General features: G+C 42.5%; 1 protein-coding gene and 1 long non-coding RNA gene across 3 annotated transcripts in view; both read right to left on the bottom strand.

Moving 5' to 3' along the window:
* RSBN1L (round spermatid basic protein 1 like) overlaps window positions 1-13,631 on the bottom strand; it is a 34,112-nt gene extending 20,481 nt beyond the window's left edge. The window contains exons 1-4 of one of the 2 annotated variants that reach the window (XM_083366253.1): window positions 13,018-13,631; window positions 5,512-5,631; window positions 1,608-1,886; window positions 1,225-1,289 (exon numbers count right to left, since the gene is read on the bottom strand). In XM_083366253.1, the coding sequence (XP_083222379.1) occupies window positions 1,225-1,289; window positions 1,608-1,886; window positions 5,512-5,631; window positions 13,018-13,588 (1,035 nt within the window). In that variant the 5' untranslated portion in view covers window positions 13,589-13,631. Of the gene's footprint in view, window positions 1-1,224; window positions 1,887-5,511; window positions 5,632-13,017 lie in introns of both variants that reach the window. The other variant, XM_083366252.1, reaches the window with a different exon arrangement.
* LOC310642564 lies at window positions 10,704-12,668 on the bottom strand. The gene is made up of 3 exons (XR_014492921.1): window positions 12,129-12,668; window positions 11,585-11,771; window positions 10,704-11,103 (listed from the first exon to the last, which is right to left on the bottom strand). It is a non-coding gene; the product is annotated as an uncharacterized lncRNA (long non-coding RNA).
* Window positions 13,632-15,903: the final 2,272 nt, after the last annotated feature.

The raw sequence follows: 15,903 nt of genomic DNA, 5'->3' as shown, positions 1-15,903 counted from the left end.
CTTGCAGGCATAAAACAAACATGAATTATACTTGCAATGGAAGGGTTGGGATATGTTGCTTTTCTTTCCCTTCAGGTAGCGTAACACACGCACGCCTCAAGGTGGGCTCAAGGCTTTGCTGGATCCAGGCGAGCCGATTCTCAGATAAGCATATACAGGACTGCAGCCATTTCACATTTCGACAAAGTGACCCGCTTTGACTTTTATTAATCACTTTTAAGAATTGTGCTTTCCCCTACAGTTTCTATTCTATTTTTTTCCCCAACCTTAATGAAAGGAGAAAGGTCAGACATGTCAAACACAAGGTCCGGGGGCCGCATCCGGCCCGCGAATGGTTTCATGCGGCCCCTGAAGCCATCCTGGAAACAGTGAGGGAACGGCCCCCACTGCCTTGGCCCTGGCCCAGAGACCCTCCTTCTGCCAGAGACCCTCAGATCTGTCCCACTCCTGCCCAGGCCCCCATAGGCACCCTTGATGCCAACGATGTGGAGCTGGCCACGCCCACCCAGTAGGCCACACCCACCCTGGCCAGACCCACCCGGACCCCTGAGGGCAACCGCAATGCTGATGCGGCCCTCAATGAAATTGAGTTTGACACCCCTGAGAAAGGTCCACAGACATTCAGAATATATACAAAACTAGCACCTCCTGCTCCAGAGCCAACAAGGAATACAAACACAATTTCAATGAATTAGGTAGGCAATCTAAACGGCGAGCGGATAATTCACAGGACCTTTTTGTTTGCCTTATCAAAAACAGAAGTTATGCTATCGTTTTTGTTTTCTACATTGTGACATGGTATAAAGAGAAAAGGCACTAGTATTATTTATATATATATATATATATATATATATATATATATATATATATATATATATATATATATATATATATATATATATATATATATGTATATATATATGTATATATATGTATATATATGTATATATATGTATATATATGTGTATATATATGTATATATATGTATATATATATGTATATATATATGTATATATATGTATATATGTATGTATGTATATATATATGTATATATATATGTATATATACATGTATATACATATATATACATATATATGGAAAGCTCAGTCTTGCTTAATATATTTATTTCTTTTAGAGAAAAGGAGAAACAACTGGAACATTGAATACGAAGCAAAATGTTTTTTGTTTTTGTTTGTTTTTTAAATATGAAAGATAACCTCTTACCTGAGCGTGAAAATTGGACATAGTCGTAGTCTCTATATCTTTCTTTCCCAAAATCTCCATTTTCACTGGCGAATTGGGAAAATTAAACGAAAAGTAGTCTAAAAAGTCAGGTAAGTAAGTAGCTGCCCCATGAACAATTCCCATTACATAGTAAGCTGCACAGTTCTCCTGTTCACTAAAAACCAAACCCAGAAATTCTTCTGCAAATCTCTCCATCTCCACAGGAGACAAGTGGGAGAGCTCCTTAGTGTAGGCATGAACCACTGAGGCACCTCCGTTAGGCTGGTGCTCAACGTGAATGAACTCTCTGAACTCCAACGCGTCCAACCTCTGGAGCTTATCCTGAACCCGTGGCTCCTTTAACGAGACAAAGGGAAACTCACTGTTGTCCGCCCTCTTGGACTCAGAGTCCTTCTTGGGATTCTTATGTTTCTCACTGAAATCTTGGTGGTGGTCGTGGTGGTGGTGATGATGATCCACAATGCCTTTGGCTTCCTGATCCTCGAAATCGGAAAGCAGTCCTGAGCAGATGGTCTGAATATATTTACTGTACATTTTTGGACGCTTCCGCTTTTCACACTCTTTGTGTTTCTTTTTCTTTTTCTTCTTCACTTTTTTCATCTGCAGATCGTCCGCGTTGCTTTTCACTTTTTCTTTTACGTCTATGAAAAGAAAGAAAAGGTTTGCTTTAATTTATCAAAAGCTGGAGCTACATGAAGGTGAACAATATCCTATATTAATAAACATCATACACATGAAGTCCTGAAGAACGGCAATATCACTTTTAACTTCAGTCATTAATATGTTACGCCAGGGGTCCCCAAGCCCCAGTCCGTGGATCGGCACCGGGCCACGGTATCCTAGCAACCAGGCCATCGCAAACAAGTGAAGCCCCATCTGCAGGATGCAGGCAGCACACGAAACCACGCCCCCCCTCTGGTCCACGGAAAATCCTCTGCCCACGGAACCGGTCCCCAGAGTGCCCAAAAGGTTGGGGGGCCACTATGTTAAGCTACAAGGTCAGGTGTCAACGCTGCTAACATCAAATGTCATTGCTTGACAAGAGATGAAGAAGTAGCCATTTCATATGTTAAACTTGTGTATTACTTTAGGAGATTGAGTTTAAGGTTGGGAGGGGGGACGAATAGGATTGCACCTTCAAGGCCATCTCTAACTAAAGAAGATAAGACCTTGGCGGGTTTTCCAACGGAAGGGAAACTGATTCTTTAAATTAATTGGAGAATATGATTAATGACAAAAATTAGAAAGGTGGAGAATTGTGTTTTTAATATATTGTGCAAGGGGAGGAGATTTCAGATTCCGGCTTCTTTCGAGCAAGCATTTGCCGGTGTATGTAAACAATGCCTCAGAGTCACTTGAAAAGCCCATATGTTGGAAACTTGACATCAACCTGGAATCTACACTGGGATTCCTAGTTAAAAACAAATATTACCCGCAGAGTTCCTGGCCTTTTAAGTTGTTGGTTCCCTTCTCCAGAATAGGATCTCCCTGAAGGCAGACAGGTCCCAACCCTGTTAACTTGCCATTACGACTAGGCTGCTGTTTCAGCGAGTCTTTGGATTCAGAGGAATTATTCTTGTTTTCCTGATGGTGGTGGTGGAGGCAGTTGTGTATATGGGATACAGTTTTTCGTCAGCAGTAGCAAATGTTACCGATGTATTGTTCTTTTCCAGTTTATCTCATCGCTGTTTCAGAGGTCTGCATGATGCTCGACGACAAGAGTAGCACAATGAGTGATTAAATAAAATATTCCAATGAGTGCTTGACGGCAGGAAAAAGTGAATGTTTTCCGTCTCTTTTCGCTACCATCAAAGAGTTGTTTGGAGTTTTGCAGGCTGGAAAGCAGCAATATCAGCATGCAGCAACTATTGGGGGGAAAGCTGCAAAGATAACAGCTGCTTCTCACTTTGTTTCCTGGACCTCAATTGCTTAAATTTTGCTAGCTGAAGAGACTCTGCAAAAAATTACACCATCTACTTCCTGAAGCAGTGAGACTGCAGTCAGCTTCTTCTGGAAACTCTCGACACGGATTCCTTGGGTAGATCGTTCTGTTCGTGTTTATGCAGACACAATGGGAGAGAATTGTTCCTTCTTTTATTGATCGTGGTGTTACAGGATGTATGAAGGAGATGGAGATGGGGAAGAGTGGAAAATTAGGAAAGCCAGCCAATGGCAAACCAAGACAGACAGAAAACACGCTGCCGTGTATTGCTGATCTGGATTTTTGCAGTCCTGGGGGAATGGCGCATGTCCTGGAAATAAATTCTGATGGCAGAATTGGAACAAGAACAATTGGTCCTTGACTTACAACCACAATTGAGCCCAACATTTCTGTTGCTAAGCCAGACAGTTGCTAAGTGAGTATAGCCCCATTGTACGACTTTTCTTGCCACGGTTGTTAAGTTAGTCGCTGGAGTTGTTAAGTCAGTAACACACCCGTTAAGTGAATCTGGCTTCCCCAATGACTTTGCTGGTCAGGTCACAAAAGGGGGGGGGAGGTTTCACGTGACCCCGGGACACTGCGACCGTCACAAATATGAATCAGTTACCAAGGGTCTGAATTTTGATCACACGCTCATGGGGATGCTGCAACAAAGTGTGAAAAATGGTCATAAGTCATTTTTTTCCCCCCAGTGCCAACTCTGAACTTCTTCCAGTGCCGGTGTAACTTTGAACGGTCACTAAACAAATGGTTGTAAGCCAAGTATTATCTGCATAAGGACATATCCGAGGAGACCGCAACCAGACTGCCGCAGGGTTAAGAAAGGGAGGCAGTTAGTTGTTCTCCTGCCTTTCAAGTGACGGTCCACACAGGGAAGTCAAGGGTTCATCCTCCAAGTTCTGCCTTCAAATGCCAGGCCAACTCTTGGCAAAACAGCTCAGATCAGGATTTAAGCACAACATGAGAACTGTCTCCGAAGTTGTGTAAGATACTGGCTTTGGAAACCCTAAATGGCTTATGGCCTCATTTGGTTCCTTCTGTCCTAAAATTTCAAACTGTACCAGGTTTTTAACGGTTAACGTATTTTAATTGCATCTATGGTAATGCTTTCCGTTTTGACTTTAGTGCATTTTAGATTTTCTATTATTGTTGTAAGCTGCCTTACGTGCCGATATCAGCAGGGTATAAACCTACAAGCACACAGAATGAAAAACATCTAAGACTGAAGTTATTTTTCAAATAAGCTGGACTCAGTCGAGGTTTTAAAAGATAAAAAAACCAATACTGATTAAACCCTTCTATCCAGATTAGTAGTGTTTTACCAGATTTTGGCTTGATGGACTTCAAATACTTGTGGATTTTGGCTTGGTGGGTTGGTGTGGTGTTTGGATAATACCTACATGTAAGAGTCTTTTGTAAATCATATGAGTTTGGGCCATTTATATTATTACACCACTGTCATGGATTATCAATTTAATATGGCTACATGTTTGAGAGTAGTCATCACCCCTGCCACCCCTGCCACCATCCTTAACGACTAATTGTATTTTAAGTTTGGATATATTAATTTCAATTTGGCCATTATCCATGCAAAATCACTTTTATGCACCTGTTCAACTTCCTGAGGTGGTGATTTGCAGCCTAAGTGTGAGGTTACTTTTGCAGAGCATTTTTCATGGCAATAAAGTATGAATTCATCAACGTAGCATGGCAGAATAAAAGAGCCCCACAAATTTCATCCCCAATAGATTTCTAATTTCAGATTAAATTCTGAAATTACTCCCAAGCACAATCAAGGCCACCATATAACAACGCCTGAAAACCAATTTAATAGGCAATACAAAATAATAGTGTGGACATTGTTAATAGAAACCCAACCAAAGATAGATAGATAGATAGATAGATAGATAGATAGATAGATAGATAGATAGATAGATAGATAGATAGACAGACACAGACAGACAGACAGACAGACACATACATCCTATTTTTAATAGTGCTACAAATATTTTTTGTTTCATGTAAGAGTAGAATCCTAAAAAGATACCCCAAATTCACATTTCAGGGACAAAAATTGTGTAGTTGCCTTTAAATCTCACATTTGGTATTTAAATTCCTGTTTGTAAGTAACGGCTTTCAGACTTGTAACTAGATAAAACACGATACCCTTCCTTTTCAGTATAAACCTGAAATGAAAACCCTAGGTCATGCTGCCTCTTATCATAACGAATCAGAATTAAAAAATATTTAAGAACATAAGCATTTTTAAAAAAATCTTCTTACATGTATATACCATCATCATGTGTGAAAAATACTATGCTCACCTTTCTGAAATAATTTCATTTCTCCATTCTCTTTTTTTATTTCTGACATTAATCTGTGCTTCTTCTTTTCTTTCTGCTTTTCCTTGTCTCGTTCTGTGGTTTTCTCTCTGATGATTTCATCTGAAAAAGCATGTTCGTATTCAATAAAGATGAGAAGGTTTTTAAAAGAAATTACCCACCATCAACACAACTAATCATTTGTAGTGTGACTGAGTTATGGACTAATGCAGGACAGAAATTGGTCTTAGATCAGCACAACTTCCAAAAACAGTATCTGAATGCCTTTTTTCTTACAGTAAAGAGTTTGAAAGATTATTGTTAAACCATAAATGAATAAAAAGAGATAATTAGCCAGAACATTGTACTTCAGAAACAGACTGACAGTCAGGTTTCATTATAGCCATCTAGTTGTGTGCCTGATATTTTCAAAGATAAGCAAAAATATTACAGGTTTCATTTACATGTATTTAGATTTTTTTTAGTAATCTACAGATCGCCATTCCTTAACTAAAAACCAGAATTTTATTTCACAAAATGCAAGTGCAATGACAAGAAATTGAAGTTTGTATAACCCATTAATATACCACTTTTCAACTGCAAAGTGCTCACAATCTTCAGCATGCAATCTCAACTACAGCTCCTGACCAATATGCTCCAATTTACAGCAGGTGAATTAGGTTATAGAATATGTAATTCTACAGAATATGGAAGCCCTTGAAGAAATACCTAATGTATTTATTAGAATGTTAACTTGTACTCTTTTACAAAATTGCTACAGGAAGAAATATGATCAACATTGTATCTATATGTCATTTCTTACTTTTGACTTTAATGGTTGCTTACTGTTTTAAACTGGATGAATAAACAAAAGTAAATCAACTCCCTCCTGCAAGTCCCAATTCCTTTTATCCAGCACCTGTGCATGCTGAACTTCAAATGTTTAGGGTCAAACACTGAACAACTGATCATTTCAAGATTAAAATAGGATATATTGTTAGATTTCTTTTGTATTTAGGGCTGCAGCATTCTATGAGTCCCACAGATCTATAGCAAAGCTTAAATTCAAGAGAGAATCACAACTGACTAAAATTTATGAAAGTCTTAAAGCAGTAACTATATATGGGCATTTTAAATAATGCAAAACTTAGGAGTAAAATTTTAGCCACAATAGTGCATAAGCATTTTTATTCAATGAAAACATTACTGCATTTGTACTTTAAATTCTCTACATTCTCGTACGTGCTGCATACAAAATTAAACCATCTCAAGCATCCTTTGTATTAAAATTATGCAGTTTCTTATTAGCCATAATAGCAAGCAAATATTCCCTGAAATGTAATGTTATTTAAACTGCTGCATAATCGCATCTGCTTTCTGTAACTTCAATTGCCTTTTTTTTTTTGAAAATGCAAAAATCCTGTATAACAATCATCATCTTACATGTGACAAGAATTTCTACACAATTGTTTAAGAATGTAGAGGTGAAAAACTGAGATTTTTATTAGGAAAATGAAATGTAAAATATAATAAAATAGGCTACAACCTTCTAAAACGTCTTAAGTTATTGAATGCATCCTTAGAGTAAAATAGGAGGACTCTACATTTGCTTCCTAAGGCATCTACTACAGGACATTTCTTTTCTTTTGTCTGATGCTACACACATTTTAAAACAAGTATATCCTCACAATTAAGTATTTGAGATACCAATGGTGAAACTGTAGTTTCAGACAACTCACTGTGGGGAATTAGTTCAGAGACAAAAAAAAAAAAAGTAATGGTATCCCAACAAGAAAAAGCCTAAAAACATACCAGGACTTAAATCTTCTCATTTTCTATGGGCACAAAACCTCTTAACTATTCAATTGAATGTCTTTTTTTGCATTTAAGATTCATCTGCCTTCATGTTAAACTAAGTGTGTGTATTTTGGAGGAAGTAGTAACAAGATATTATCAGATTAGGAGGAACTGAAAGGTATTTTTGAAAGAGTAAATAATTCTTGTTACCAGTTCTGATATTTTATTGCTTGGATTAAATTGGTATTTAGATTGATATAAGCTGTCACGGGGTAAGCTTGCTGGGAACATCCTGGCATGTCACTCTGTCAGGCAAACAAGAGAATAAGACATCTTTAAAAATCTCAGCACTTTCTCTATAGTCAATCTGTTCAGAAGTATATACAAAATTGACAAGTTTAACAGAAACATCAATGCCAACAGTATTTAAAAATAATGTGGAAGGAAACGCTACTTTAAATGGACGCCTTGGCCATAAATTTATTTAGAAACTATTAATCTTTCTAATAAACCTAAATGCACGCTAATATATAATCTAGTATGTTCTGGCCTATAGTCAATTATCCATACGGCGTGGTTCTCAATAGGTAATACAGTAACACAACAATTGACCCACACCCCAGCTAGAAATTTGAACAGACTTGAAGCATCCTACCCTTTGCTTTCATGTTGGCTTGTGTCAGGGTCAGAAGGAAGGACAAATGTAAACAGCTTCAAATACCTGGGAAGCATCATGTCAACCGATGGGTTTTTAGGTGAAGAAATTGATTAGGAAGGCCAGCCAGGCACTTGGGTGGCTGCATATTAGAGGGCTCAATCAATATTAACACCTGCATCCCCACAAAGCTGAAAGTCTACAGAGCTGTGGAACCTTCTCTCCTGTACGGATGAGAGTTCTGCACTATGTACGGAAGGCACATCAAACAGCTGGAGAAATTTCACAAGGACCCTCTCCGATGCATCCTTGGCGTTCAGTGACAAGATCGTCTCTCTTAACGTGAGGATCTTGGATCGTTCCACACGATTCCACATCCACCAGCATTCAGCCCTTGATTATCCGAGCTCAGATGACATGGGGTGGATGCATTATCAAAATGGGTGGCTGTCACACGCCTTTCTAGTTGCTCTCTAGCGTACTGGAGCTGGGGAAGAGGCCTCCAGGTTGGCCATGCAAGCACTAGAAAGTTGCTGTGAGAGAAACCCTCCACATTGTGAGATCCAGTCGAGGAAACTAGAACAGTGGTGACGAACCTATGGCACGGGTGCCAGAGGCGGCACTCAGAGCCCTCCCTGTGGGTACCCATGCCATGCCTCGGAGGTGGCAACTGTCCCTCTTCAACCAGCTGCCCCCCACAGGTATCCCTCCCCACCAGTGACATTGAGGTGACCACACCCACCCAGTAGGCCACGCCCACCTGGCACCCAGCGATAAATAAGCGGGTTTTGGGTTGCAGTTTGGGCACTTGGTCTCTAAAAGGTTTGCCATCACTGAACTAGAAGTTGCGGTTTCTAGTGAGCCCTGTGCTATGAAGACAGGCACTGCCAAAAACTGACAGAAGCCGAACAGGCCAAGAAGACATTTTACCATTACACTGTTTTTCAATTTACCTAAAAGAAAACTAGTCACGTGACAGGTCTGTGATAGTCCTTTTAAATCGCTCCAGTGACTGTATCCTATTTGCCTCCTGTTCTTGCAAGCTTTGCAAACACTGACTTGTTAAAGCTCAAACTTCCAAACGGCTTTGAACATTGCTAGATGCAAAAGAGCACCAATGATTCCAGAAGCCAGCAGATTTGTTGCATTCAGATTAGATTTCTATAAGCCTAAAAATATTAATAGCATTCTAGAAAGGTTAGAGAAGCGTTTCGCTGTTGACTATTAAAATTAAATTTCATTTTTAATTCCAGCTTGATTTCGTAAGTAGATAGTTTTACTGAGCCAAACCAGATGTTGACAGGAGAACCACGATTATTCCCCCATATCTGTTTATTTCACCAATAAAGCAATATTCACTGTTTTCTTGAAAGAAACATGTGGGAAGGTAAAACCTTCCTTCACATTATTTTGCTGCTCTTTAAAGCAATGTTTTTTTCCCTGAAGGAAACTTTATCTTCCCGTCCGTTCTACCATAAGGCTGGGTTTGAAAAAAAGGCTTTAAGAGCAAGATGAACAGTGGATAGGTCATGTTAATTAATCAAAGATAAACTATGCAGACATACATGGTTATCAGTCAACACTTATTTCATCCTTTCGCACTAGATGTTTCACTGATAAATACCACGAGGTTCTAATAAAGTAAGTTCTCCCTAGAATAGTCTTTAGCAAAAGCATCTAATTTGGTTACTTCTTTCCAAATCATACTGAAAAGCTATGAGAAATACTTGGATGGAAGTTCAAAAATTTAAGCACAGAATCTCAAGACCTCCTAACATGTTAAAAACTGGCACATTTGAAATCACTGCCTATGTCTTTATTCCAGCTAAAATGGCTGTCATTAAAATCCTGGCTTACACCTGCATAAATCAGCTGGTATCAACTTAAAGAAAGTTCAATTCCTTTTCTGTTCAACAATAATGAGTATAGGAATCCATGTGATGTTCTTGGAAATTTTGCCAATTAAACAGAAAAGGGCATGCATGTTCTTTAAGATTACATTACAGGGTCCATTTTTATAGCACTTACGGTATGTTTTTTTTTTAACTTTCAAACTTCAGGTTCAAAAATACCAAATCTTGTTTCTTTTCCTCTCAGGTTGATGCAATGTTCAGCTGGATTGCACAAATTCCTTAAGTTACAATGGTGACAAAAAAGGATGCATCCATATTGAAGGAAAATTTGTAGCAATCATTCAAGATAACACCAGCTAGCTTCAGATTTATTTAACAACCAGGACCTGTATATTTAGTAGATCTTAATTCTGAATAAAAAACCAAAACTTTAAGGCTTTTACATCCTCTCTCACATACCTACATCCTGCCAGCACTGAATTTCAAGTGCACTCTTTCCAGCTTCTGTAGAAACGCCCCCATTAGAATGTCAAAACCACTGTGTCAATGTCAAAACCACTGTCAAAACCACGGATAGCAAAGAATCACTTTTTAAAAACTTGATGTTGCTAAAGGGTCTTATATAAAGAAACAGAAGTCACTCCTTTCTTGCTCACTAGAAATAGTATTTTAAACCCAGAAGCATCCAGTGCATAATTAGGGGCATGGCTGTCCATATGCTTCCATATCTCAAAGGTGCTTTTTTCCAAAAAGACAACTGGACTTGAAGGTGGGGGGGGGAGGAAATAAAACTTTGATTTTGGGTTTTACCGATCAGATAGGTTGATGGGGATGATGGGAGACTCTCCATAGACATATGCTTCCCTGGCACTCTAATATTTGCTATTTATTTGGTAGATTTATTGGCTGCCTATCTTGCCCGGAGGCTCCCCATGCAGAAGGGGCCAAAGTTATCCCAGATGTGGGTATACACATAATTTTTTGTGGGGGTCATGTTTATGCAGTGTATATGGGGGGGTATGCTTTGTGAGTTGTATGCAACAAAATCTCATTTTAATGTATGCAGATGGGTGTACATTTAAAATGACACTAAAGTTATTATTCTATTCTATATCCTTATTCTATTCTATCTTTATTCTACCCTTATTCTATTCTATATCCTTATTCTATCCTTATTCTATCATTCTAGTCTATTCTATATCCTTATTCTATTCTATATCCTTAATCTATATCCTTATTCTATATATCCTTATTCTATTCTATATCCTTCTGTTCTATCCTTATTCTATCCTATATCCTTATTCTATTCTATTCGATATCCTTATTCTATATATCCTTATTCTATTCTATCCTTATTCTATTCTATATCCTTACTCTATCCTTATCCTATTCTATTCTATATCCTTATTCTATATATCCTTATTCTATTCCAGACATGTCAAACACAAGGCCCGGGGGCCAAATCTGGCCCGCGAAGTGGTTTCATGCGGCCCGCGAAGCCATCCTGGAAGCAGTGAGGGAACGGCCCCCACTGCCTTGGCCCTGGCCCAGAGACCCTCCTTCTGCCAGAGACCCTCAGATCTGTCCCACTCCTGCCCAGGCCCCCATAGGCACCCTTGATGCGAATGATGTAGAGCTGGCCACGCCCACCCAGTAGGCCATACGCACTCTAGCCACACCCAGCCAGTAGGCCACGCCCACCTTGGCCACACCCACCCAGCCCCCTGAGGGCAACCGCAATGCTGTGGCCCTCAATGAAATTGAGTTTGACACCCCTGTTTATTCTATATCCTTATTCTATTCTATCCTTATTCTATCCTATATCCGTATTCTATCCTTTTTCTATTCTACTCTATTCGATATCCTTATTCTATATATCCTTATTCTATTCTATTCTATTCTATATCCTTATTCTATTCTATCCTTATTCTATCCTATATCCTTATTCTATCCTTTTCCTATTCTACTCTATTCTATACCCTTATTCTATCCTTTTCCTATTCTACTCTATTCAATATCCTTATTCTATATATCCTTATTCTACTCTATTCGATATCCTTATTCTATATATCCTTATTCTATTCTATTCGATATCCTTATTCTATTCTATCCTTAAAAAGGTAAAGGTAAAGGTTCCCCCGCACATGCGTGCTAGTCGTTTCCGACTCTAGGGGCCGGTGCTCATCTCCGTTTCAAAGCCGAAGAGCCAGCGCTTGTCCGAGGACGTCTCCGTGGTCATGTGGCCGGCATGACTAGACGCCAAAGGCGCACGGAACGCTGTTACCTTCCCACCGTAGTGGTCCCTATTTTTCTACTTCTATTCTATCCTTATTCTATCCTATATCCTTATTCTATCCTTTTCCTATTCTACTCTATTCGATATCCTTATTCTATATATCCTTATTCTATTCTATTCTATTCTATTCTATATCCTTATTCTATTCTATCCTTATTCTATCCTATATCCTTATTCTATCCTTTTCCTATTCTACTCTATTCAATATCCTTATTCTATATATCCTTATTCTACTCTATTCGATATCCTTATTCTATATATCCTTATTCTATTCTGTTCGATATCCTTATTCTATTCTATCCTTATTCTATCCTATATCCTTATTCTATCCTTTTCCTATTCTACTCTATTCGATATCCTTATTCTATATATCCTTATTCTATTCTATTCTATTCTATATCCTTATTCTATTCTATCCTTATTCTATCCTATATCCTTATTCTATCCTTTTCCTATTCTACTCTATTCAATATCCTTATTCTATATATCCTTATTCTACTCTATTCGATATCCTTATTCTATATATCCTTATTCTACTCTATTCGATATCCTTATTCTATATCTCCTTATCCTATCCTATCTCCTTAATTCTTTTCTATCCTATTCGGACGTGTCACACACACACCCACCCCATACCCGCCCCCGCAGGCGGCTGCCACGCAAGGCAGCTTCCCACACCCCCTTTTCGCCTCCTCTGCAAAGGGGACCCACCGGCGGCGGCTCCCGCCACTCGCAGACACGGGGACCCCGCTAAATGGCCCAACAAGAGAGGGGCCCAGCCAGGCCCCCCCACCTCTTCCCTGCAACGGCAGACGCCCCCTTTCCTCCCCCTCCCCCCAAGCGGAAGGCCATTTTCCAGCCCCGCCACCTCCCTTCCCTCCCTCTCTCTGCCGGACAGGGGTCCTCACCTCCCGGGCGATGGTGGTGCCGATGGTGGCGCTGCTGCTGCTGCTGCTGCTGGAGGAGCATCTTCAGGTCGCCGCCGTTCTCCTCCCGGCCGCTTCCCGGGGAGGCCGCGGGGCCGGCCAGGCCCCCGGCTCTCCGCCTTTCCTTCTCGCGCTTCTCCTTGGGCCGCTTGCTCTTGGCCCCGCCGGGCCCTTCCACGCCGGCCAGGCAGAGGGGCGGCGGCGGCGGCGGCAGGAGCAACTTGGCGGGCAGCTGAGGCTGGAAGACGAAGGAGCCGCTCGCCGGGCCGCCGCCGCCGCTTCCGCCGCTTGAGGAGAAGGCGGCCAGGCTCCACACGGCGGGGCCTGCCGGGGAAGACGCCACGGGGATGTGAGGCGGCGGCGGCTGCCTGTGGCCCTCGCCGTTGAGGCGCTTGGCCGCCTTGAAGCCGCGCTCCTCTCCTTTGAGGCGCTTGGCGGCCGGCGGCGGGGGAAGCCCGCGCGGGGAGACGCGGGCGTCGACGGCCAGAGGCGAGGGCGGCAAAGGCGGCGCCGCCACCGTCGCCCCTCGCACGGGACTGGGCAGCTCCGCCATTTTGCGATCCGCTTCTATTTACCTCACAGCGCCCGTCGCTGGAGAGAGCCGGGAGGGGAGGGGCGGGGCGGGGAGGGGGAGAGAGAGGCGGGCCGAACGCGGCAAGCGCCACTTGCGGCCACCAATAGGAGCGCCGCCCGCCTCGGAGAGACGCCCGGCGCCGCCAATGGCGGAGGGGCGCGAGCCCTTGCCGCCGGCGGGAGGGAAGAAGGGAGAGGAAAGAGCGGTTGTCGGCGCTGAGGCGCCTATCTCGTGAGGGGAAGCGGGCAGAAGCGCGGGCGAGGCTCCGTGGCTCTGGCCGGCGGGAAGCGGAGGGCGGCCGGCCTCGCCCGAGCTGAGGCGAGGTGGCTTGGCTCCCTTTCCCCGCCAAGGAGGACACACCCGGAGGGAGAAGCTCCCTCCTCAGAGCCCCCATCCCCAACCGCCAGCGGCGGCCATCTTGAAAAGTCGCCCGGGCGAAGATGGGGCCTCGGCCGGGAGAAGCGGCGGCGGCGGCGGCGGCGGCGACCCGCCCCGGAAAGGCCCGACGAGCCGGGAGCGCCGAGAGAAGGGGGCTCCGAGGCCGGCTTGCGGGAAGGAATCTGGGAGAAAGAGGGGGGGAAATGCTCAGGGCCCGTTTCCGTCTGCAAAAGGGAATAAACTCTTTTTTGAACGCCGGCGAAGCTGGTTTTCGGTGGAAAGATCCACGCGCCGCTGGGCCTGCTTTGCTTTTCGGTCGGCCTCGGCTTGCGGAAGAAGGGCGGCCTGCAAAGCCTCCCCGGGGAGACCGCGGAGCCGGCTTGTAAAGGCGCCTCGCGGCTTACGGCGGAAAAAAAAATAGCCGGGCCCACGTATAAGCTTGCTTTAAGGGAGAGCGTTAAGTCAACGTTGGGGGATCGGAGAAAGAGAGAGAGGTTTTTGCTTCAAGTCGGTCTTAGGGAAGGGGTCGTAGCTATCCTAGGCTGCGGGGTAGGGAGAGGATTCCTGTGGCAATGGGAGAATTGCTATGGAAGATCGCTCTGTAGAAATGGAGAATTGCAATACAAGATGGTTCCAATATGTAAGATCGTACTGTAGAAATTGAGAGTTGCAATACGAGATCGTTTTGTGGAAGTGGAGAATTGCAATGGAAGATAAGTTCTAAAATACAAGACGGTTCTATGGAAGTGGAGAATTGCAATGCAAGATAGTTCTAAAATACAAGATGGTTCCATGGAAGTGGAGAGTTGCAATGCAAGATAGTTCTAAAATACAAGATGGTTCCATGGAAGTGGAGAGTTGCAATGCAAGATAGTTCTAAAATACAAGATGGTTCTATAGAAGTGGAGAATTGCAATGCAAAATCTAAAATACAAGATGGTTCTATGGAAGTGGAGAGTTGCAATGCAAGATAGTTCTAAAATACAAGATGGTTCTATAGAAGTGGAGAATTGCAATGCAAGGTGATTCCATGGAAGTTTGAGAGTTTTGGTACAAAATCCTATAGAAATTGAGAATTGCTTTGAAATCTTGGCAGGCGCAAGCTACTATGTAGTTTGTTCAGTCTGGTGTGAAACGTTGGGGCTTTAAGGCCCCTTTAACTTGCATGCTATATAACAAGTTCAATCAGGCACTTTGTGGGTCGGTTTCCAGTGACTTCCCCTTTCAAAGCTCCCTTAGCAAGATGCGGAGCCTGAGAGGAGGTTTTATGGATCTGGGAAGCCCCCTAAATTAAGATTGTGATTGAGTTTGCTTCCTGAATGGTCCACCCATTTCCGCCAAGGACTTGTCTTGGGGGCAGCAGGGAATGGGGGTGTACTTGTTGCTCTATTGCCCTTGAGATTTGTTTTGAACTTGCGTCACCCAGAATTTCTCCAAATAGCCTGCAACTTTTGAGCAGGCCTCAAAGTAAGTCTGAGTTGCTCTGTGTTGTTTTTTCAGACATAGAGGATATCGGTCTTTGAGAACTGGCCTCTGTCCAGACTAGCAATTGGGAGAGACTTTGGAGGTCTTCTACTCCAGCCCCCTGCTGAGGCAGGAAGCCCTGTATCATTTCAAACAAATGGTTGTCCAATAGCCTTGGTTAGCTTCTTCATACCTTGCCTCAGCTATGTTCTGAACTGCCCTCTTGGATTTTTTCTTTGACACCCTGGTGATACTGCTAATTGGTGATGAACATAACTTACGGGTAACACTAGATATTACACACACACACATCCCATGGCCTTACCTCTTCTGCCTGTGAAGATCACATCAAGTTTGTAGAAATCAGGAGAGATCCAGGGCAACAAAACCTTTCCCTCTCTTTGTTCACCCACTAGAAGGCCCAAGTTATGACTAATCAAGGAAAGAAGCAA

The sequence above is a fragment of the Vipera ursinii genome (genome assembly GCF_947247035.1).
Source record: "Vipera ursinii genome assembly, chromosome: 6".
Taxonomy (NCBI): Eukaryota; Metazoa; Chordata; class Lepidosauria; order Squamata; family Viperidae; genus Vipera; species Vipera ursinii.
This window is presented reverse-complemented; position numbering and strand designations above follow the sequence as displayed.